This window comes from Manihot esculenta, chromosome 16, assembly GCF_001659605.2.
Source record: "Manihot esculenta cultivar AM560-2 chromosome 16, M.esculenta_v8, whole genome shotgun sequence".
Classification (NCBI taxonomy): Eukaryota; Viridiplantae; Streptophyta; class Magnoliopsida; order Malpighiales; family Euphorbiaceae; genus Manihot; species Manihot esculenta.
Window position 1 is genome coordinate 28,521,744 of NC_035176.2, and position 22,821 is coordinate 28,544,564.

General features: G+C 33.6%; 4 protein-coding genes across 7 annotated transcripts; 1 reads left to right on the forward strand and 3 right to left on the reverse strand.

The window, feature by feature from the left end:
• The first annotated feature begins 724 nt into the window (after positions 1-724).
• Positions 725-2,985, forward strand: LOC110603745. Of its 2 annotated transcripts, none has more exons than XM_021741632.2 (6): positions 725-1,005; positions 1,575-1,645; positions 1,731-1,771; positions 1,871-2,377; positions 2,441-2,531; positions 2,667-2,985. In XM_021741632.2, the coding sequence occupies exons 1-6, from the start codon at positions 864-866 to the stop codon at positions 2,751-2,753; spliced, it is 939 nt and encodes a 312-aa protein (XP_021597324.1). In that variant the 5' UTR covers positions 725-863; the 3' UTR covers positions 2,754-2,985. The 2 variants fall into 2 exon arrangements, with proteins under 2 accessions (XP_021597324.1, XP_021597325.1); XM_021741633.2 differs by having other exon boundaries at positions 755-1,005; positions 1,568-1,645.
• A 508-nt stretch (positions 2,986-3,493) lies between these two features.
• Positions 3,494-6,574, reverse strand: LOC110603746 (protein REVERSION-TO-ETHYLENE SENSITIVITY1). 2 transcript variants are annotated; one of them, XM_021741635.2, is made up of 3 exons: positions 6,235-6,574; positions 4,188-4,564; positions 3,494-3,979 (listed from the first exon to the last, which is right to left on the reverse strand). In XM_021741635.2, exons 2-3 carry the CDS (start codon positions 4,494-4,496, stop codon positions 3,557-3,559), a joined length of 732 nt encoding a protein of 243 aa, XP_021597327.1. In that variant the 5' UTR covers positions 4,497-4,564; positions 6,235-6,574; the 3' UTR covers positions 3,494-3,556. The 2 variants fall into 2 exon arrangements, with proteins under 2 accessions (XP_021597327.1, XP_021597326.1); XM_021741634.2 differs by having other exon boundaries at positions 3,494-3,991; positions 6,235-6,572.
• A 3,317-nt stretch (positions 6,575-9,891) lies between these two features.
• Positions 9,892-12,932, reverse strand: LOC110604234 (uncharacterized protein ycf36). The gene is made up of 4 exons (XM_021742382.2): positions 12,192-12,932; positions 12,014-12,042; positions 11,298-11,354; positions 9,892-10,380 (listed from the first exon to the last, which is right to left on the reverse strand). Exons 1-4 carry the CDS (start codon positions 12,670-12,672, stop codon positions 10,165-10,167), a joined length of 783 nt encoding a protein of 260 aa, XP_021598074.1. The 5' UTR covers positions 12,673-12,932; the 3' UTR covers positions 9,892-10,164.
• A 139-nt stretch (positions 12,933-13,071) lies between these two features.
• LOC110604233 (probable serine/threonine-protein kinase SIS8) lies at positions 13,072-21,829 on the reverse strand. 2 transcript variants are annotated; one of them, XM_021742380.2, is made up of 13 exons: positions 21,256-21,818; positions 19,413-19,856; positions 19,079-19,182; positions 17,490-18,559; positions 16,400-16,440; positions 15,897-15,965; positions 15,671-15,771; positions 14,553-14,631; positions 14,358-14,456; positions 14,157-14,225; positions 14,004-14,053; positions 13,733-13,909; positions 13,072-13,659 (listed from the first exon to the last, which is right to left on the reverse strand). In XM_021742380.2, exons 1-13 carry the CDS (start codon positions 21,658-21,660, stop codon positions 13,578-13,580), a joined length of 2,790 nt encoding a protein of 929 aa, XP_021598072.1. In that variant the 5' UTR covers positions 21,661-21,818; the 3' UTR covers positions 13,072-13,577. The 2 variants fall into 2 exon arrangements, with proteins under 2 accessions (XP_021598072.1, XP_021598073.1); XM_021742381.2 differs by lacking the exons at positions 13,072-13,659; positions 13,733-13,909 and having other exon boundaries at positions 14,004-14,074; positions 21,256-21,829.
• Positions 21,830-22,821: the final 992 nt, after the last annotated feature.

The window sequence follows — 22,821 nt, forward strand, 5'->3', positions numbered from 1 at the left end:
ATTAATTTATTTTATTTATACTTTAATTTTTCTTTATTAAATTAAACGTTATTTATTTAAAATAATTATTATTAAGAAAAATTACTTCTTAGTCCCTGAGGTTTAACGTAATTAACACTTCTGTCCCTTTATTTTGGCAACCCAACACTTAAGTCCCTCACTTTCTCTTCCGTCCAAATTCATAATCCTTCCATCCATTTAAACCGTTTGGTCGAAGAGTCAAAAGTGAAAGGTGATAATTTTTTCCAGAAATACCCTTCTCTTAATGTGAAATTTCTATTTTTTTTTCTCTTTCATGTTTTCTCTCGTTGAAGAAGAAGAAGAAGAAAAAAAAATTACAGAAAGGAGGGTAGGAAGAAGAAAGAAGAAGAAGAAGAAGAAGAAGTTGCAGAAATGAGGGTAGGAAGAAGAAGAAGAAAGAAGAAGAAGAAGAAGAAGAAGAAAAAAGAAGAAGAAGAAGAAGTTGTAGAAAAGAGTAGGAAGAAGAATGAGAAGAAGAAGAAGAGGCATTTGGGTTTGGGTTTAGTGAGGGTTAATTTTGTCAATTTACGTGTCCCAAATGGCTATTTTGGACGGAAGGACTACGAATTTGGACAGAAAATAAAGTGAGAGATTTAAGTGTTGGGTCGCCAAAATAGAGGGACAGAAGTGTTAATTACGTTAAATCTCAGGGATTAAAAAGTAATTTTCCCTTATTATTAAGTAAATTTTACTTCATAAAAAAGAAAGCCTTGGAGAGATTACTCAGCCCATGGGAACAAACGGCGCCTAAAACTTCCTTTAACAGAAAAGCATTTCTTCTCTATCTCTAGCTCCGTCTCTGTCTCTCTTCTTCGAATTGTGTGTAAAACCCAGAATTAGCAATGGCGGATAAGCCAAGCAGAGCGCTGGTGTTGTACGGCGATGGATTGGCTCAATTCATCGATCCATCCCATACCCACATCCACTCCCTCGCATCCAAAGCTGCCTGCGGTTTCTTGAGCCTCCCCAATGCCCCTCCCTCAGGTTTCATCCAATTTCTTTCTTTATTCTTTTCTTTTAATTCATTCTGTAATTTATCCAATAAATTTCCACAACCTTGTGCTTTTTCTATATATATATGTGTGTGTGTGTATTAACATGGTAGTGGTTTTGGGTAGTGGCTTTTTCACCATTTTAGATGGTTATTGCTCCTTACATCTGGATAGATTGGTTTAATAGTAGTTTCACAATCTTCTGCTCTTGATTGTGATGTTATGGATGCTTCTACCTTGTCCATAGTTGATTCGTGAATTAAGCTTTTATGGGTTCTTATTAATTTTCCAATTGCTTTGGTGAAATGTAGAGTAATATATATTCATTTTCCATCACAATTTTTGTTGTATATATCGCATAATCTAACCTTGTTATTGGGTTCAGTTAGGCACATTTGCATTGCTGTATATAATCCAATCCTATATTTCTTACTCAAAACCTTTGTTTATTCTATTGAATTTGAGCTAGTATCATAACTTGATTGATGCTTGCCCTGGATCTTTTGAACTTGGACCTTTGGTGTTTATGGTTAGTAGGACTTACTTGGATTTAGATTGCAGAAAGCGAGGATGAGAGGATAATTAGGGAGTTTGCAAATCTGCTGGATGCATGTGAAGCTTATCGAGACATGGTAGGATGTCTAAATATTTCTGGGAATAAGAAAGTGCCATCTTTGATAAATCTTACTGATAGTTATTTTTCTTGATTTTGTTAAGAGTGTTGAGAAGAGTGCATTGCTGCCAACCATTTCTCAGAGGTTCTGGCTCTCTTTTTCTTTTAGTTATTTGAGATTGAAAATGTAAATTTTATCTAGACGTGGATCACTTCAATTGGCATGCTTATAATCTCACTTCAGGTTCATGGGAATGAAGGCTGCCATTATCACAAATAGTCCATGCCTGAAATCTTTTGGCAGCAAGCTTGGCTTTACAGTGTTCCAATTCAGTGATTTAAGTGGAAATGATGGTTCACTTTCTGGAAAATCAGTTGATTTTGTAACCTCTGAGTTACTAAAGTTGCTTGGATTTCAAGAAGGGCAGACAATAGAAACAAGCCAATTTGATTTTGTACTTGTGCACATAGGGGCTGGTGAAAGAACGAATGGTGAGAGAGGCAGTGATATTATAAGCGATGCAGAATATGTAAATGCTCTGGTTGGTGGTGTCATGAACACAGCACAACCTGGTTCAGAAATTGGTTCCCGCCTGCACTTGTCTCTTGTGATGAGCTATGGGGATATCAGAGAGATCAGTGCCAATTTATCAGTTCTGGCTTCTGAAGATGAAATTATCTCTGAATTTTCCATGCTCATCCCGCGACAAAGTTACACAATGAAAGGAGAAAAACCACGGAATGATGTTAGGTAAGGCAACAAAACTATGGTAGATTCCATTTCATATGGATATATCTAACTTATCTTCAACAGGCACCACTGTCCCATGTTAATTGCTCAGTGGCAGCATGCTGTGACTCGCAAGGACATGGCAAAGACATTTTCTTTTAAAGATTTTAAGGAGGTACAATTTTGACTATCAGATCTTGTTCTTGTAAACAATTATAAGTTTTTTCTTGCCTCTCCTAGTTGAATGTTAAATTAAACTCTATTTACAGGGTTCCAATGAAATTAGATGATGTTTTCCTTTTCTTTGCAGAATGGTGGAAATGGCGTAATCCCAGCTGACAGATTTATGCATGAGGTTGCATTTAAGCTTTGGAAGGCCCCAAAATATGGAGCATAATCACTGTTTCTTTGCTTTTAGAAAAGAAACGGCACTGTTTCTTTGAAGTTCAATAATCTGTATGAACATTAGAAGGCTGAGCCATGAAAAGGGATTACTAACAAGTGGCACTCTTTTTGAGATGGTACGAAAATTTGATTTTCTCGTGTGGCGTTTTAGAACTTTCTCATCTATTGAAGTTATTAACAATCTATTTGACCAAGAAGTTGATAATACTTTCTTTGTTTCTTTCTATCTCAACATTTCTTTATTGTTGTGATCCTTAGTAATGCTAATATGTGATTTTAACTCTTAAGAGTTGCCTCTCATCACATTCGCCGGCTATTGCTAATGGGCACTTTGCAGTTCTCATCTCAAAAGTCTGTAATGTGAGGGTTTATCTGTCATGAATAAAAAGACTTCTGCTGTTTTGATGGAGAATGCATATTCTTGGTTAGAGAAATTGCTATCATGTTTCGGTTGCAAGCTTGAGCAATAAACAGCAGAGAGACAGAGGGAGAATCAGCCAACTTCTTCACAAAAGAAAAAACAGAAGGGTAAAAATTTCTAATCCGAACAAATACTAGAATTTCAGAATTCAAACACCATCCATCAACAATGCCAGAAATCCATATGCTCAGTTTCATTTTCAAGTCAACCGTATAATCAGTTCAGTTTCATGATGCCGGGTAAAGATTATCTCCCAACATCAATTTCATGATCCTGTCACTCTCGTATTTGGTATTATGAACACTTCTAAATGAGAAACTATATTGATTCAGATTCTTCCCAAAAACAAACCTTTTACATTAGTGACTAAATTTCTAGCATTCTAACAGGCTTTTCGCGCAGTAAGTACCCATGAGAAACCACCCCATGAAGAGGAAGGACAATGAGAACAGCCCAATTAGAAAAGGCCAGCCAACAAAAAAAATACCCAGGCAAAGGACCACTGCGAAAGAAAAGAATGACCTGATTATTGACTTCCAGTTGATCCAATGTCCCTTAAAGAGTATAAGAGCAGCCACATTTACCATGTTCCAACTCATTGATCCTCGATAACAGAGTCGATTCAGACAGTTGGCAACAAATGAATGAGAATTACAAGTAAAAAGGTTGTAGGTTTTATGCTCGAAGTGAGACTTGCTTGACTGAAGAGCATCATCCCATGTTATTGCAGTCCCGTACTTGGTGTGCATATAGCCGTGCTTGCAAGTATGCCCGGCGAGGTTTGGGGGAAAGCAACACTGCATTAACAACTCAAATACCAAAACAAAATTGTCAGTAGAACAGAAGTATATCTTTCATGAAGCAAAAATGAGTGTAACATGACTAGTTCATGATTCCAATTGAGTTGCCATCTTGTTTTGGAAATGCAGTCAAGACCTTAAGGGAGAGCGAGAGCAAGAGAGGGAACACAACTAGGTGACTTAGGAAGCACTCATGTATCTGTACCTGTTCTCTATCAAGTTGAAGACATCTAGCCACAGGACCAAAAGCCAAATCATCAACATTAACAAAACCGGATCCTGCGAAGTCTAATATAGTTCCATCCTCCCTGCAAATGCCAACATGTCCAATGAAAGGTGCCAACCATGAGACAACTGGGAGTGGTGTCCAAACTAGACAGCATGGAAACTTGGCTTTACTTGGATCAATTTCATCTAGAGGCCATAATTCATGCTGAAGTCCTGATGTAGGACTCATATGCTCAATGTCAGAAGCTCCTTTTACATCCATTGCAGAAAAACTTCCTCGTTGCATGTGGATTTCAGCACCTTTCTATGGCGAAACATAAAATATGTCAAACTACACCCTCAGACATAATGGACCTGTTACAGAACAATCAAATGGATCAATTATCAGGGCACCAAGATGACAGCCATGTTCAGAAAGCAAAATACAAAACCTGCTGCTCTTCTCAAAAGTCAGAATGAAAGTATGCATGCACAGAAGATTATTACTGATGTTTGAAATAACAGTTAATAAAATGCAAGTAAACAGAATAAAAACACATTGTTTTTTTTTTTTTTAAATTTCATCTTCAATCCTATGATCAATTCCCTTCCTACTAGAAAGTTTTCAAACAAATAAATGGTAGTTTAACTCATCTTCTGTATTGATCTTCAAGTCCATTACTTGCATCCATTTCAAGATTCAACCATAGCTCTTTATCTTATCAGTTTTTTTAAGTTCAGAACATAGGTTCCTGACATGTACAATGTTTATGTACTGATTTACCAAGTTTTCAGAAAACTAAATTGGTAAAATCTAATTCTCAATTGAGTTTCTTAGTTCAAATTTTGGTAAAATCAAAATGAATATCTTGGAAGATTTGACCAAGGTAGTTATAAGCACAAAGTGCACTTAAAGCAAAATATCACTCGATTGCTTAAAGCGTTAAGCGCAAGGAAAGCATCCGCTTCATTGAATGAAGGACAAAATTATGTAAATATTAACTAATCATATAGTATGCAAAGAAAATATAATCCTCCTTTTGAACCCGTAGGAAATTGTCAAACATCCAAAAGTTTTTAGCATTCAAATTCATAGCCATAACCTATGAATTTCTTTAAGACAAACATAAATAAAGTCAATCATTCAAGAAAATGGCAGCCTAGAGATCTTCACTAGCTTTCCCATCAAAGTCCTCAACACATTCATCCTCATCTCCTAGATCAGATCCATTTTCCATTAAAGTCTTCCGATGATTGGTGTTGAAAGTAAAGCTCTAGTACTTGAGTTTAACTTAAAAGCAAGGTTTTTTTGCACTTTGCGCTTCAAATCAAGCAATCGCTTAAGTGCAAAAGGCCCTCATTTCACTAAACTCACTCCAGTAGCATTTGTAAAAGTGATTTGCTATTCATCATTCTGCTTCACTGCGTAAGTGAGCACTTCTTGCGCTTTTTGCTATGCAGGATTTAATCTATCCTTTACACAAGGAGAAAATTTCTAGCCTACATAAGTTTTCTAAAGAAAATAATGTAATCTCGCCAACTTTCAAATTTTCCGTACCAAGAGTTGCTATTGAACAACAAATGCAAAAAAAAATATAAAAAATAAAAATAAATAGAACTTCTCAAAAGGTGGAATTGTAACGCTACTTTCTATTTGATCTACGTAACCTTTAAGGATTAAACAGTAACTCTCTATATCTCAGATACCTAAAAGTTACACCCAGCAAACCAGGCAACTTTTACTCACACAACATTCAAATTAGCCACCAAATGCTCCAATTTTATATTCGCTGAAAGACTTGACATCAATCCCCAACTGGGAAAAAGAAACCAATAGAAAGGGTATTAAAATTTGAATTTGGAACTTACTTGACCAGTTTCCATGCAACCAAACAGAACCCAGAAAACTTTTCACAGAAGAAAAATCAACCCAAAAAAAAAAATAAAGTAAAAGAAAAGAACCCGAATCCTCCGATAATGCACATACAATAATAATAAGAGGAAAATCAAAAGAAATGAAAAAAAAAAAAAAAAAAGAAACTTACCAGTAAAAAGAGGCGGCGAAGAGGCAAAAAGGAAATGAGCTTGCACAAAATCAGCAGAAAAAACCTTAAACAAAGTGTGAGGAAGAAGATGAAACGTTTCTTTGATTCTGGTAGCTGTTGAGATTGTTGCTGATAGCTGTGTTCATGGTGTATAGAGAAGCAGAGAAAGGGGCTACAGCTCTTTAATAGAGTGGTTAGATTAAAAAAGAAAAAATAATAATGATTAATAAATCTAAAAAATGGGGAAAAAAATAAAAAAATTAAAATTGGTAAGATTTTTATTTGGGTTGTTTATGGCGGAAGGGGCAAAGCACGGAAGAAAGGAGATGACTGAAAGGGGAAAGATGCATGAACCTTTGCTGATTTTCGCCTCCCTCGTGGGGCCCGCCTTCATCCTCCATACCATATGGTATTATATTATTATTTTTTTATTAATTATTATTTAACTAAAAAATTAGTATTTAATTCCTATATTACAAACAACTACTGGTTAATTAATTTATCCATTAATTTTATTTATTAATTTATTAATTAATTTTTATAATTTAAAAAAATTATTATTAAATATTTTATATTTATAATAAATATGTTAATTAATTTTTTATATTGAGAATATTTTATTTTTTTATAATATTTATCATCAATTAAAATTAATAAAAATATTAATTAATAAAAATTTTAAAATATCACATATATTTTAATATATTTTTAAAATAAAAAATAAATTAATAATTTTTTTCATAATATAAAAATTAAAATTATTTAATTTGTTAATATTCAACTAACTTCAATAACCATTCAAAATGGTGAGCCATGTTTATCACTTTTCATTTAGGATGATGATCTCCATAAACTATTTAGGTAGTGTTTATGTTACTTGATCTAACTAAAGAAAAATCATTTTGTTTTTGACCTGCAAAAAAAAAAATCATTTTGTTTATAAAAACAAATTTAACTTTACAAAAAAAATTTATTTTGTTTTATAAATTTTAATAAGGTGATATTTATTTTTATGAAAGTAATTATTTTAAGATGAAATATATTAAATTAACAAAAAATATTGAAATTTCAGAACATATAGAAGTAAAATTTTTTATATAATAAAATTATATAAATCCTTAAATTATTTAATTATAATATATGTTTGTAAAAACATGTATCATTTTATATAAATTAATAAAATAAAAATATGTTTAAAAAATAAAACATATTATGTTTATATGTTTATTTGGAATATTATAGTTTTTATTAATTTTTTATTTGCAATAAAAGAATTTATTTTATTTTTTATGATCACCATGCTTCTTTTACGTAGGTGAGAGTGGAACCTATTATGATCCAGCATCACATGCTTCAGTTTGTATTTAAAGTAGACTGGATTAATTATATGTGTATTAGTCTAGCCTAATAATAAAATAAGTGATAAAAATATAAGTCCAGTAACGTCGCAGTCTTTTCAGTATATAAATCGAGAGAATTAAATTACCATCTAACAGATAAAAATATATTAATATATTCGTACGTATGAATCTGAGTAATAAAAGTAAATAACACAATAATAGAAAGATAGTTATACATTATTACAAGACAAAATAAGAAAGACAAAAAATAAGGAGTGATCATATTCAACTAAACTCATTCCCAGTAAATCCTATTTTTTGAATATTAAAGTATCAATTTTAAATTATAAAATTTTTATTTTAAAAAAAGCCATTATAAAAATTTATTTAAAATTTTTTTATTATAAAAAAATAATGTAAAATGAAATTTCAGAAGAAAATCTAAACTAAAATATAAAATTTATTACACCGAATTTATAGGTAAATGTGACTTTTTGCTGGAACAAATATGTAGAAAGAAATAGGGAAGATGAGGGGAGAGAGTGAAAGAAAGGGAGAGAAAAATATAAGATAGAATAAAAGGAAAAAAAAGTCTTTTGATTAATTTTAAAATCCATTGACTAATGAAAATTTAAATAAAAATTAATGGATAAAAGAGATATTAAAAAGAAAATAGAAGAATCAAGTAACATAATTTTATCCAAGACAACGGATATTGTTTTTCTTTTCCTTTCTTTTTTCAGATACAATGAACTCATTTGTTCTTCACGTAACTTGTCTGTTGTCGGTACACTGACGTGGCATGCTGATTTTATCCAATATTTTGTTTTGTTTTGTTTTTCAGTTTGATCAAACATTTCTGGCAGGGAATTGGGAGGACTACCACCTCCTGAGACTTTCTTTTTTTAGATGGAGTAGTTGGATATGAATTTTACTACTTTTAGATTTTTAAAAAAATTTAAAAACTTGATTTTTTTATTAATTAATTAAACAAAAATCTAATGAATTAAAATTTAATAAAATTATAATTATATTTTTTTATTAAAACAATTGATAGTTTATATGCAGCTGATAAATGCATATTAATTATACTATTTTTAATTTATATTAATAAAATTTTATTTTAATTTGATATAAGAAAGTAATATTTTTGTTTTTATGTCAATAATAAAATAATTTAATTGTCTGGAGATATATTGAACTTTGAACAAAACATCACGTATCGAATCATAAATCACAAACCATCCCTTTTTTCAAACCCATTTGGGGTCTTGCCATTAAGTCATCCTATTTAATTCTTTGCAGTACAAAAATTCACTCAAGATTCAAGATTTGCTACCTAAACAAAATCTTCCATCATAAAAACAAAAACTAGGAAAATAATAAGGAAGAGGAGAAATTCAAAATACAAGTTAATAATTAGACTTAATAGTAATAAAAATTATGATTTTTTAATTTTGACATTACAATCTAAAAATTTAAATTGTAAATAGGATTTTTGGACTGTGATTCTAAAATATATATTTAACCTTAATAATCAAGTAACAACCCAAGCCAATTGATGTATAAACCTTTGACAGAAAATATATAAATATAGATAAATCATTATTAATAATTTAGAAATAAAGAAAGAGTAGACAGCCAAAAAGCTCCGACAACTGACATTTAAGAAACAGAGGAAAAAGGAGAAGTGGAGAAATAATAATGCAGCAAAATCCATAGAATTCTCATGTAAAAGGATGCCTAGATTTGATTAAATGATGGCTTCTTAGATCCATCCCACGCACATTATTTAAAGGATTTAGCATCCCACCACGATACTTGAATCCAACCAACAATATCATTTCAAGATTTTTTTTTTTTTTTATAAAAAATATATTGAACTTTGAACTTTGAACCCATATCTCAATCTAACATGCTTAATAATTCAACACAACATCACGTATCCAACTCATTATGGCTGCAAAAATTGCCAATTGAGCTGTTTCTTTTTTTTTTTTTTAAATAGTAATAATAAGAGAAAATATTCTTTATGTTCCACCATTTATTTTCCCTCTCTTGGAATGTGAATGGCTTTGTTTGGAAGAGAAAGAAAAATAGAGGTAAAGCAAAAATGAGTAGAGGAACTACCATTTGTTTATTGAGATGTGAGCCCACAATCACATATTCACCTTATTTTCTCTCCCCCTCCACTTTCCGCCATCTCACAAACAATGGGCTAAGCAGATTCAATTCTTTATCAACAAATATCAGAGTCATTCAACAAACCTCCTCCAACCAAGTTGTGGGATGAGATTTGGAGATTTCAGAGTTAGAATTTCAATTAAATCTACTGAATTGAATACTTGAAAAGCTATGCCAAAAGCAGCAAAGGCATCCAAATAAACAAATGAGAGGTGAACATATTTCGATGTTATTGAACTTATTTGTTCACAGCAATCTATTAACCACAGTGGAAAATATTTTACAGCATATATATAGGCACTTATATAACCGTACAGAAAGGGAATAGATATAAAAATATGCTCCTGAATCTATACTGCCCTGTACAAAATATTGACAGTTGCTTAATTTTCTTTTTCTTCTGTAACTATGAAAGATTTGGCTCACCGCAGAATGCATCTGGCTCGAATGATCTGGCTGAATCATCATTATACACCCCAGGAATGGCTCTATCCTTGGCTGCTTCAGTCATGTACGAACCCTTTTGGACTCCATCAACATTGATGAACAGAATAATGCATATAAATAATGATGTTGCGAGTGTTAGAAGAGTGTACTTTAATCTGCCAAGTATGGGCTTAACCTGTTTGAGAAATTGAAAAAGGAAAAACATAAATTACAGTATATGTATAAATTTCCTAAATTTTGACAGAAAGAGAGCCAGTTCCTTTTCTGACAATCAAATTAGGAAAGCTCGTAATTTGTTACAAGGTACAATAACAACTACTACTGGGATTGGCTTTATAGATTCATTTTCACCATTCAACTCTGTTTAACACCAAATCTGCTTCAGTTTCCAAGATATACAGAAAATAACAATTTCAAAAAGAATAACATTTGACGCCACTATGCATGGCAGAAGCTCTTCAGGTTTCCTGACAATGCCTCTCAGTCATAAATAGAAGATATGGCAAGCTGAATCATAAATTAACCTCTATAGATGAGTCAACATATTCAAGGTTCTGCTCAATTTGTAATCTTAAGATTCTTGACATAATATATCCTCAGTTTCTGACACATTATATATCCATGTGTCGTTAAGCCAATCAGCTAGCTTGAAACCCAGCATAACCAAATATTAAGCCATAGTTTGCAAAAAGTCGTTTTATTTGAAACAAATTTTCTTTTTTTTTTTTCCTTTTTTTCGATAAAAAATTTTCAATAATATCTAACTAATATATTTAAAGAAGTGATTTCTCAACCACAATTCCAATATCAATCTCAAGGAGAACCCAAGTATATTGCCAAAGTTAGGAAATGGGCTTACCAATAGGCCAAGCTTGCAATGCAAATGGAGGTAGAAGATTTTCATTCTTGAATAAATTTCTTCAAGAGGACACCAGAAACATGCCCTCACAAAAAGGTTACATGGACTTCATCCTTAAATAACATATAACACATCTTTTCTAGTATTTCTAGTAATTCCCAACCTCTATTTAAAAACAATTACACAATATCAAAGAAATGAAACTTCGAATCAGCCTGAAATAGTGCACTTACAGTAAATGAACCAAGGAGTCGATCTCGTGCCAAAACTTCAGAGGTCTTCACCCATATCTGTTGAGAAAATTCATTTTAGACATCAAGTTTGCAAATCTGTTACATACAAAGCAATGCAGACGCCGTTGGCTCATCGATACTAAAGGCTCAACTTGACCATAATATTCTATTTCATAATGTTTAGGAGCAGAAATGAAGCTGAGATAAGTGTTTCCCCGTGGGAGGCTGCTTGATACAAAAAGCTTGAACCAAGCTTGTGATTTCAACCCAACAACTTAGCCGGCCCAATATTCATGAATCCATTCGGACATTTCTTAAAATATAATCAAATGTGCCAAATCATAAAAAAAAATATTCTTGAACAATTGCAAGCAAATTCTTGTCATATTACTTAACAATCACAATAAAGTGATGAATGTTACGCTGGATAACCAAAGAAAAAACTTGGCAATAACTTTGTTTAGTGTCAATTTATTAAATCCTCGCAAAATAGTAACGCAAACTGCACCATTTTAAACAAGCATAGAACTAATCAAATGGCTGACAAAAAACACTGTCTGAATGAAATTAAATATAAAGCTTAGCAGTCACAATAAATTGTATTTTGCGCAATAGAAAGATAACTACCTGTCCCTGCAAGCATCAGCCTATCAAAGCAATATAAAAGTGACAAAGAAGCCGTTAAAACTTAAGCAAAGGAGATAAATTTCTTATACCTGACCATCATACCACCCTGTCTCTTCGTCTGCAACAAAAAAGAGAGATTAAATAACTGCCTCCTCAATCAAAGAAACCTATAATATACAGAAGTGAAAAACTTTGAGCTGGTTGTTCAAATATAAAAAGAAATATAGGAAAGCAAAACAAGAAGGGGCAAGAAACAGATAGAATTACATTCAACAGTGGCACTGAGCAATCGATTCCCCACGTAGGCCCAGCCCAGATACATCCTGACAACAGCGAGGCTCACCACAAGAATCCCACTGGATGCAGCTGCAAGAATTGGCTTCCACGGCTCCGATTCTGGTCTCACGGAACCAAACCAAGCGACGGGCAACCCGATAAAGAGCGCGAAAGCAGCGCCAAAAACGAACAGTCGAGAGCAATAGGCAACAATATCGTTGGCAGCCAAGGAAAAGGGGAAGGAAGTGGAGAGATTCTGGTACTCATTTATGGGCTGTTGGTCAAGTGGAACAGGGCACCCTGTTTCAGATGGAGTATTGCTTCCATTTCTAAATGATGAAGAGGGTATTTTAGTAATTCTATGGTGGTGTAATCTAGGTTTGGCAAATGGGATGATGAATTTGGGGGAGCGAGGGGAGAAGAGTACTGGGGGAGGTGGCTTTCCAGTTAAGTGATGGCCTGCAATTGCCATTGTCGTTGCTCAGTTTGATGGCTTTGCTCTGCTCTATCTAAATTTCATTTTATTCTAAGAGCGGATGAACAAATTATGATCGTTGAGGGAAAGGGGTTCTGATAACGTGTGTTTGCTTCATTTTACACAATATTAGCGCTTGATTAATGGTCAGGATCAATAGAAGTGCCAGCTACTAGATGACAATCAGAATTAGTGGCTTGAAGACGAATTAAAGGATTAAAAATAAAAAGATTACAAGTACAATTAACAATCTGAGAATCATTTTAAACCTCGAAGTAAATTTCAATTATCAGAGTGACAATCCACATTCAAAATCAATGTTAAATCATTATAAATTTACAAATTTCAGAACAAACATGCGGGAAAAAATTACTAAAAATAAATATAAACACTTCGTAAAGATAACTCTTCTTCACTTGTTTTTACTTTTCTTTTTTTCCACAATATTTTTTTTTTCTTTTTCCACAATGACCCGTAGAGATCGCATGTTTACAATTCCGGAGTTGGGATTGCTTACCCAAACAAGACCTCCACAGAAAAACAAAGATAAATTGAAAGATTATTTTTCTTTTCCCATTTTAGGATTTTTTTTTTCTTCTTACATGTAAGATTAATGATAATAACTATTTATGCTCCTAAAAGCAACTTTCCAATGGCATCCTCCTCTGCACTTGCGCAGTTTAATGAGGTGGATCTCCACTCTTGTGTTGAACCAACAGGCTTGTGCCGAGTCCCCACTTTGAATGAACCAACACTTCCCTGTCCAGTAATCTCCTTCTTGGAATCAAACAAAAGGAAAGGAAAAAATAAAATAAAATAAAAGCTGCACCGGCTCTTTGAGCCTAGAAACAACTTGAACTACAGTAGGACTGTTCCAGTCATTCTGTTGTTTGATTTGTATGTTATGTTCTTTCAACACGTAAACTTTGAATGTGACGCAGACGGGATATAAGCTGTGAAAAAGAGGGTCGCAAGTGTGGCTCCCTGCAAATACAGAAAAGTTAAATATCATTAACAGGAAGTCATGATAAAAATTTTGGCGCAGTATAATACTCACCTTTGCCAACAATCATGTATTATTTGGGCAATGGCTAGATCAACGTCCTCTGGAATCTCAAGACGCTTATTTTGGAATCCCACAGCTCCCACAACCTGCATCGGATTCAAGCCTTTCCATGGGATTTGACAGGTGGCCAACTCCCATAATATTACTCCAAAACTGTAAACATCGCATCTGAAAGGAAGCCACTCCAATTGTATAAGAAACATCCCTAGAGAAAACTTTCCAATCAAATGCTGCCACCTACATTCTGTGTAAGTTCACTTACTTCTCATTTGCTGGTTCATTCCTTAGGACTTCAGGCGCCATCCATTCGGGCTACAGCACAATATCAAACATCTATCCTATTATTTTATTGAAGAATAAAGAAAGAAAATATTTACACAAGAAAATCCATGCAATACATTTGATGAAATCTTACCGTTCCAGCAGTAGACTTTGAAGACAGGAAAGTATGGTGTTTCAAGCGTGACAATCCAAAATCACAGACCTGAAAATAGAATTACACAAGTTAAAGATATTAAAGATTTTTTCCTGCAAAGATAAAGCAGTCAAATCTGATTCCATCTAATATAAGAACGTACACAGAAATAACTTCAGAGACAGAATTTAGTTTATCAACCTTAACAACCCAGTTTTTGTCAACAAGGAGATTTGGAGACTTTAAATCTCGATGCACAATGGGAGGATGGCTTGTATGCAAGTAATTCATTCCTTTAGCCTGTGAGAAACCTCTTTAATAAACAGAAAATAGGGAAAAGAAAATAAACAGAACCATAGTAACAAGAGAGGGAGAAAGAGATGATCTAACTAATACCACATCAAGAGCCATTCGCATTCGCCTCTTTTCATCAAGTTGAGGATTGGGACGATGCAGTAATCTATACAAACTCCCCCTGCACACCAATGAGGAACATGCTGAGAATAAGACAAAAATAATGATAATACTAATAATCTCTAATACTCTAACTCTTCATCCACGTTGCATGCTTGTTGAGTCTGTTGACACGACACTGCATGGGAAAATAATATGGAATATGTGTCCGACACATATTCGTACAATTGGACACTCGTTAAAAACATGTCCAAAGATGAAAAACATCGTCAATAGAACGCTCTTTTCTGTCAAGATAAAGAACATGTATAACAAAGTATTGCTTTTCTTCCTAGAGAGATAATAGTTATTTGGTTCTGGTTTGGATGATGTATTTGTTGTATTTGATGATCTCTTTAGACTACAATAAATTATTTCATAATCTTATATTTCTTATTCTATTTTATTTTATAACATAACATATCTAAGCACACGTGTCAAGATTTAGATCCATATCCCCCATTTTTCTATTTAGAAATGCATAGTACATAGGAATATGTACCCATTTTTGACACTCAAAACCGAGTCTGAGTAACATAGCTAATAATAATGAAAACAATCAGACTCAATAGCAACCATTTCTCATTGAAAAACTAGCTGGCAGAAACTAAGACAATGATGAAACTGCCAAAAATCCTCAACAACAATATTTAATCTAATGTCTAAAGAACAAGACTTCACTATTCATGTAAAGCTTGGATTGGATTATCATGACTCAAATTCACTGTTCACACTGACTAAATCAAATATCAAGCTACAAATAAACATGCAAGCATCTGAGATCATACAATTCACAACGTTCATAACAAAAACCTAGCAGTGAGGGGCTGCAAAAGGGGGGGGGGGGGGGGGAGAGAGAGAGAGAGAGATGCTTTAGAAAAATTCAAGTATCCCAGTGAACATTTAGCTTACATCATATTGCTAACTCAGTTCATAATAGATCAGTATGAACAAGGACTCAAATATTTGACAGATGTAGCTTTAATTCATAGATTTCTGAAAGAAGAAAATATGACAGATAAAAGGTAGCTTGGTCGAAGCGAAGAGGAGGGGAAAAACACCTGGGCAGGAACTCTGTTAGTATTGACAGGTGTGGGGGGCGAGTAACTGCTCCCATGAACAAAACAACATTAGGATGTCTTAATCTTAACATAATTTCAGCCTGCATGAAGGAATCAGAGTAAGCTAGTTGGAATACTATCAAAGGAAAACAAAATCAATTACATGAGAAAATTTCTGTTATATGACAATCAGAATAAGATGTAGAAGTTAATAAATGATACTTACTTCACATTTGAACTGAACCAATGCATCTCCAGATAAATCTTGGTCCAAAAATTTCTTCACAGCAACTTCCTGTGATGCAGAACCAATTACATGCCACCAAGATAAACCAAAATGCTTTTACACTAAAATAATTCAACCATTAAGAGTCACATCATAAACTAAAAGTTCTAATAGTAAATCCCTTGCTGCTGCTAATGAATAAATCAATGATTCCACATGAAATTTATTCCAAAAGATTTTTCCTAACTCCTAAGGTGTTCTAGATTATGACATATAAACAGCTTACTATCATTGCAGTGAATGAAATATCAAAGTGTGGAAAAAAAATGAAAAATGAAAGTCAATAATTTCAAAACCAATCAACTCTCCTATATGAAAAATCATGACTAAATCACCAAATCCCTATAGATATTATTATATATCATGACGATAAACAAGGAGTGCATGATCCACTATAATAACCAATGACTGAATTAACAACTATTGGGAAGGATAGAACTTACAGTGCCATTCCAATCTGCATGGTACACCTCACCATATGAGCCTGCACGACAGTATACAAAAGAGACTGCTGATTAAACACACATATAGTGGTAAGACATGCATCATATTTCTAACACTACATGCAACTATAAAAATCAAATCAAATCTCCAACTAATAAGAAATATTGAGACATGCCCTTAATTACTCTGTTGGCTAGATTGCCAAGTCTTCTGAGCCAAGGATCCAAGGGCATCTAAAGAAATAACAGTTAATAGCTGTCTTCTGAGTCAAGGATTCAAGACCATCTAAGGACAAAATGCTTAATTGCTTAAGCTTACTGGGTAATACAAGAGATAAAAGAGAAGCTCAGACAAATGCAATCCTCCATCATGAAATTCATGTACGGAGAAGCTGGTTTGACTTTCTTCATGACATTATTTCACTTTAGTTCTTGTCCAATCGTGTTTGGCTGATTGTCAACCCACTATCAAATGTTTCGCTGTTGCGGCTACCAAACATTGTGTCATCTCTTCAAAAGTAAAAGTCAATTTAAGATGAATAATTTCATTAGAAATGAAATTAAAGCAATTTTTTAGTGTCTTCCCTTTAGAAAAATCAAAACATTTCAGATGTTGTTACCATCTGGTAAACTAATGAGAAATTGTACTCGGTCAAAAATATTGGCTAGCACTTAAGAAATGAAGACGAGCAGAATGAACTGAATTTTTTGAATGACAGATTCATACCAAAATTTTCATCTCTTAAAATATTCTAAGACTAGACAAGATGGAGCAAGAGATTGGTGGTGTTAATGCTAGCCTACTTGTTGCTTTATAAACATTGCCATTAATTCCATCTTTCATGCATTTGTCTTAATTATCCTTTTAGAAATATAAAATGGTAAAAGTACTAGCATTTTATTCATCAGTCAGCTTTAAGCCAGAAACACAAGAATGTAACCAATACTAAAGCAAGCTACACAAAAAGTTAGATGATAGAAAACTTCCAACACTAATGTCAAACCCAAAAATGATATTTTAGCATTAGTTGCTAACACCGTTTTTAACTATACAGTTGAATAACTTCATTTAAAAAAATTGCAGTCTTACCTATACCAATACGTTCACCAATTTGAAGATCCTCCCATGGGATTTCCCATTCAGCAACCTCCCCCAGCACTGGATGTATTCTCTCATCATAACCATTACAAGACATATTTAGACCACCATTGAATGTTTCAACCAATTGCAGACCCTGTTTATCATTGCGGACTAAGGCATCTTCAGGTTGTAATTGACACGAGTTCACTGCTGAGGACGATTCATGGATTTGATTTCCATGCATTGTCCTTCCAAGCACTCCTAGTGTATTATCAGAACTGGTGTCTGCAACTGTAGCACCCATCTGTAATTTTTCATTGGTTCTATTGTTAGCAACTACAAATCCCTCAGTTGTACTGTCAGATGGAAAAGAAGCAGACTTAAAGAAATTTATTTCTGTTTCTCTTTGTTGTTTAGCTTGCCCCTCTGCAGGCCATCCTTGCTTAGTATCACACCTAATATTGTTCAAAGGATCCTCTGCAGTTAAGGATATAAGAGACTGTCCATGCCTTGGCATGAGCTTATCAGAGTATCGATAAAGTTGAACATTTAGATTTACTCTATTATCTGGATGAACTTGTTCAGGCACCTTCTGCTCGCCCAAATCTTGCTGATTCATATCTGAAAATAAATCTGGAGGGGGTGATGCACCACTCTCCAACAAAACAGCATGTAATTTCTGTGCAAATTCAGGATTTTTAGCCGCAGTCATTACATACTTTGAGACATTTTTTACATTAATGTTTTCTGCTTCTGATGGCCTTCCTGTATCTGATAAGTTCTCATGTCCAGATACCTCAGCTTGGTTTTTTTCAATCCGGCCCATGTTAGGCTCATTTGACTTAATGCCTACAAATAACAGCTCCTCTGTCCTTGAGCTTCCAACATGGGGAGCATTATCTAGAGTAGACGAAACTGCTATACCCCTGGGTTCTTCACCAAGCAACTGTGAAGCCTTAGGAATGCCAGTAAGATCAGCAAAGCCCCTTACATCAAATCCAGTGCTTGGGAGATGACTGCTGGGCACCTCAGCAGGAATTAGAATTCCAGGAGCTCCCATAAGATCAATAATGAATTCACTGCATCATTCAATGCATCGAGCACAACATTAATAATGACATTCTAATAGAACCTTTGAAAACTAAGAAAGAAATAAATAACAAGAAAGGTAAACCCTTGCTTTGAAATTATATGTCCTCAGAAAGGAAACACAGATCCAATTACTTGAGAACTGTGACAAATAAAAACAAATTAACAGCAACAAATGATAAATAAGTACACAATACTAGATGAAAATTGGGATTTACAACTAGTTTGATAATTTCAACCAACAAAGGATTCTTCAAAATTAATTTCCAATATTCTCCAATTTTATTTTTGAAATTTCAGAGGAAGTTTGCCAAGAAAATATTGAAATATTAGTAGAATTACAACAGAAAATCTAGCTATCATCACAATATATCAATAAAACATAACATAAACTTTGTGCTCATGCACAACATATATAATATACAACAACTCAAAATATATATTTCAGTTTCAACTGCCACTTAACCAGCATCATGCCAAATTAAAAGAGAGGAAGTAAAAAACGTCACCTTTCATCATCAATCTTAATCAAATTGACAGCTCCATCATCAGTGCCAGTATAGTAGCTCCCTTTAACCAGCATACATGGAAGGTTAATTCTATCTGCTAGCACCTAACAGCAGAATATTGCAATAATTAATTTGAGCTGAATTTTCTTCAAAAGATCTCAAAGCAATTGTACAAGATCAAAAGAAAAATATTTCTCATAATTGCAAAAACAAATGATGACATGATTGAAAATTTGAAGGAAACAGGACTCCCCATTTTAAGAAAAAAAGAAGGCTTATTTTGTTAATAAGCCAGTTTCAATAACTACCATGAGTTAGAAAGAGATTTCACAACCTTAAAAAGCAACGCCCTATGGCGTGAAAGTCCTACATCAAGACGTCCAAGTGGAAGAATGATAGAATTCAGAGCATTTCGCAACTCATGGCTTCTCCTGGTCCACCTTGCCGATATCTCATCAGCATCACCAACTGGACCACCCATTCTATCAACAACAAGATCAGCAAGTTTCTGAATCAAGCCACTTAAATGGAAGCCATCAGACATTCGGCTCTCCAGGGACATGATATAAGCTTTTTTCTCAAGTTCTTGAAGTTCAGGATCAACAAAGCGGTTTACCAACACCACTTCATAGTCGATGTTATCTAAAATTGATACTGCTTGCAGATCCATTAACAATGGCATCTTTCCTTGAACTTGAACGACTGAATTTGAGGTAATGCCATATACATCATAAAAGCCATCCATCACCTTATCATTATAATTTACAACATTATAGCTCTGCATGAAACATGTGCAAAAATTAAGAGGGGAAATTCAATAAATAAATAAATTAAGATACTGCCAACAAAAGAAAAATATAAATTTGAGAGGAAAATTTTAAGAAAATATGTCAAAGTATGCTCTATTATATAATTTAAAGACTGCTATGACAATGAATAAACTAAGAGTCTTTTTTTGGATCCTAGAATTTTTATAATTCCTCACCTGGGAAAATGTGAACCCTCTATTCAACTCTTTGCATGGATAAAAATTTTTTGCATAATGTGTGCATCACCTCCTAACTGACTTTTAAAAAAAAGCACAAAACATATAGAAAAATGTATACTTTCCTTGCATTAGGATTCTATCTCACCCTGTAATAAAGAACTCAACATTCTATAATCCACTCTCTTTCAAACAAGATTGAACCCTTTTGGTAGGACAAAACAAAATACAAAAAGATTTCTCTCAATTAACTTAGCAGCTGTGCAATGAAGGAGACAAGTAGATTGCATAAACTTTTCAAGATGCATCAATGGAATTCCTCTCACTGTGTCAAATGCTAAATTACCACACAGAACTACTCTAAACAAGGTCCAACTAGAGCCCACCAGTAAACAATACAAAAATAAGAGGAATATGTGTTCAAAGGCTACTAATCCCCTCAAATGCTTTGTAATTAATTTCTTTCCAGAAACTCTATAACACAACCATTCCACTTAGCAATAAACGCACTCTGCTCAACTACAGATGTAATTAATCACCTCACTGGATCCTAAACATTTGAAATTATAGGTCATAAGAAGTGAGAAATAAAAGAAAACTAGTAAATTGATTACTTGCCACTCCTCTTTGAAAGGAAAACTTTTTCAAGTAAGACACAATGCAAGGGAAACATCACAAATAGATGAAGGAATGGGGTCATTTCAGGAAAACAGAAATCAATCAACTTACAAAGAGCTCCATCTATTGCATAAAGAAATTAGACTCAATTATACTTCAGGAGTAAATGAAGAAGACTGGTCCCTAGAATTCACATTAACAATCAAGCCCAGTATACACGCTACATAATTGGACATGATGGCACAACAAAAAAGAAAGCATAAACTAATGCTCTACAAAACGATTAAGAACTTGTAATGCGTATAAGAAAACCCCCTCAAAAATGATTTTACTGTAGAAAAACCAAAGTAATTGACCACGGCGAGAATGAAATGACAAACCAAATAAAGTACAGAATCAAACATACTCCAGGAAACTGATCCAGAACAAAAAATGGAAATCAAATCCGTGTTTATTTAAGATCCAGAAGCCAAAAACCTAACTCATTAACTCATTTTCATGAAATAAAAAACCTAAAATGAGAAAAGATTATATATAGACATAGGTATATACAATATGTCCGGTCAACACATACCCAGTAGCGAAGCGAGAGAGACTCAACCGGAGAATCGGTGACGATAACTGGAGCTACAGGACAGCCGAGGCTAATCCGCTTAGCAGCATCGATCTGAGCCGACTCAGCATCCTCACGCGTATCCGGATCCGAGGCGCTAATTGCCAGAGCCAACTGAACCTGAAACTCCTCCTCCAATAAATTAAAATCCACACTACTAGCATCCCCCGCTGCAATCCGATCCCCTCCTGGCGATTCAACAGCCGTAATTCTACCATCAGAAGACGACGACGATGAAGACAAAGGGGCACTAGTACTGGGGCTGGGGCTGGGGTTAGCCACAGGTCGTGTGTCGGGCAATCGGTGGTGGTCATTGATGGCACCGCCGATATGGAGCTTTCTGAGAAGATGCTTCATCTTCGACATGGATCATTAACAAGAAGTGGAAAAATATGTTAGCCTTTTTGTATTCTCTTGTTGTATATTGTTTCTTTCTATGTAAGTTTTTTAGGTTTGTTTTTTCCCTTTCCCTGTATCTACTGACTTAACCTGCGCCAACTAGTAGCCATGGAAGATTCGCTTAACCTGCGCACCCTTCTTTGTCAAGCTACCACCACTTGAGAGACTTAAATTAACCGCTCACCCATCCATTCCCTCCAATACACATTCTGCATTGGCCATTTATACACACAAAAACTTGTTTTGCTTTTGAAGGATGCCAATTTGTTAAGATTCTAATTCAATCCACTGCGTTTTGATTGAATTTATATTTATAATTATGTTAAAATCTACAATTTTTTTTAATAATGCTAACACCCTAAGATTCATTAAAATGCTCCAAAAACCATTATTTAGTCAATAATATAAAAAATTTATTAATTAATCAGTTGATTTTAAAAAATATATTAAAATTTTTAAATTTTAATATAAAAATTAATGTTAATATTCACCATTATGCAGCTTTGCGTCAATCTTGTCTTGCAATAAATTAATATTCACCGTCGATTCATTATTTTGAGATCTAATGGTTCCAATTGCATTGATTAATTATAACCTACAAATTATTTATATAAAATAAAATTAGAAAAAAAGAAAATAATTTGAAAGTAAACAAATCAAAATGTAAAATCAAACAAGGAGTTAGGCCTTTTATTTTATTTTATTTTATTGGGGCAGACGTATTACTGGAGGATGATACGTACATACATGGACATGGCAACGACTAACGAGAGGCCTGTGAGTTGGTTTTTGAATTGACCTTTCCTCCTTTTCCCATTTCTTTCCGTTTTTAATTTTCTATGCCTGTTTGGAAAGTCACTATTCTCCACCATCCCCCCTTTCAAATTTAATTTTAAACTGACAATCCATTTAGCACAAGGGAAAATGCTAATATTCAGATTTTATCGGATATAAAAATTTTAAACTGACAATCAAAATATGTAAAACCACCTTAACTCGATAGTAATTTTAAACAGGCAGTTGTTTTTTAAAATAATTATGTTAAAAATTTATCAGATTAATAAAAATTAATCTTTTACATATACAAGTATATAAATTTTCATAAATTAATATAATTAAAATATATTA

What these genes read in the sequence shown, in the direction of transcription:
- LOC110604233 (XM_021742380.2), bottom strand. Translation starts at nt 21,660, where the DNA reads ATGTCGAAGATGAAGCATCTTCTCAGAAAGCTCCATATCGGCGGTGCC. An exon ending in ATGCAGATTGGAATGGCACT is followed by an intron (nt 15,966 to 16,399) that starts GTAAGTTCTATC and finishes TCTGCATCACAG; the next exon opens with GAAGTTGCTGTGAAGAAATT. An exon ending in TGCGAATGGCTCTTGATGTG is followed by an intron (nt 14,457 to 14,552) that starts GTATTAGTTAGA and finishes GGTTTCTCACAG; the next exon opens with GCTAAAGGAATGAATTACTT.
- LOC110603746 (XM_021741634.2), bottom strand. Translation starts at nt 4,496, where the DNA reads ATGCAACGAGGAAGTTTTTCTGCAATGGATGTAAAAGGAGCTTCTGAC. An exon ending in TTCAACTTGATAGAGAACAG is followed by an intron (nt 3,992 to 4,187) that starts GTACAGATACAT and finishes TTGGTATTTGAG; the next exon opens with TTGTTAATGCAGTGTTGCTT.
- LOC110603745 (XM_021741632.2), top strand. Translation starts at nt 864, where the DNA reads ATGGCGGATAAGCCAAGCAGAGCGCTGGTGTTGTACGGCGATGGATTG. An exon ending in CCCCAATGCCCCTCCCTCAG is followed by an intron (nt 1,006 to 1,574) that starts GTTTCATCCAAT and finishes TTTAGATTGCAG; the next exon opens with AAAGCGAGGATGAGAGGATA. An exon ending in GTGAAGCTTATCGAGACATG is followed by an intron (nt 1,646 to 1,730) that starts GTAGGATGTCTA and finishes GATTTTGTTAAG; the next exon opens with AGTGTTGAGAAGAGTGCATT.
- LOC110604234 (XM_021742382.2), bottom strand. Translation starts at nt 12,672, where the DNA reads ATGGCAATTGCAGGCCATCACTTAACTGGAAAGCCACCTCCCCCAGTA. An exon ending in CAGGGTGGTATGATGGTCAG is followed by an intron (nt 11,355 to 12,013) that starts GTATAAGAAATT and finishes TTTTCTCAACAG; the next exon opens with ATATGGGTGAAGACCTCTGA. An exon ending in GACTCCTTGGTTCATTTACT is followed by an intron (nt 10,381 to 11,297) that starts GTAAGTGCACTA and finishes TTTCTCAAACAG; the next exon opens with GTTAAGCCCATACTTGGCAG.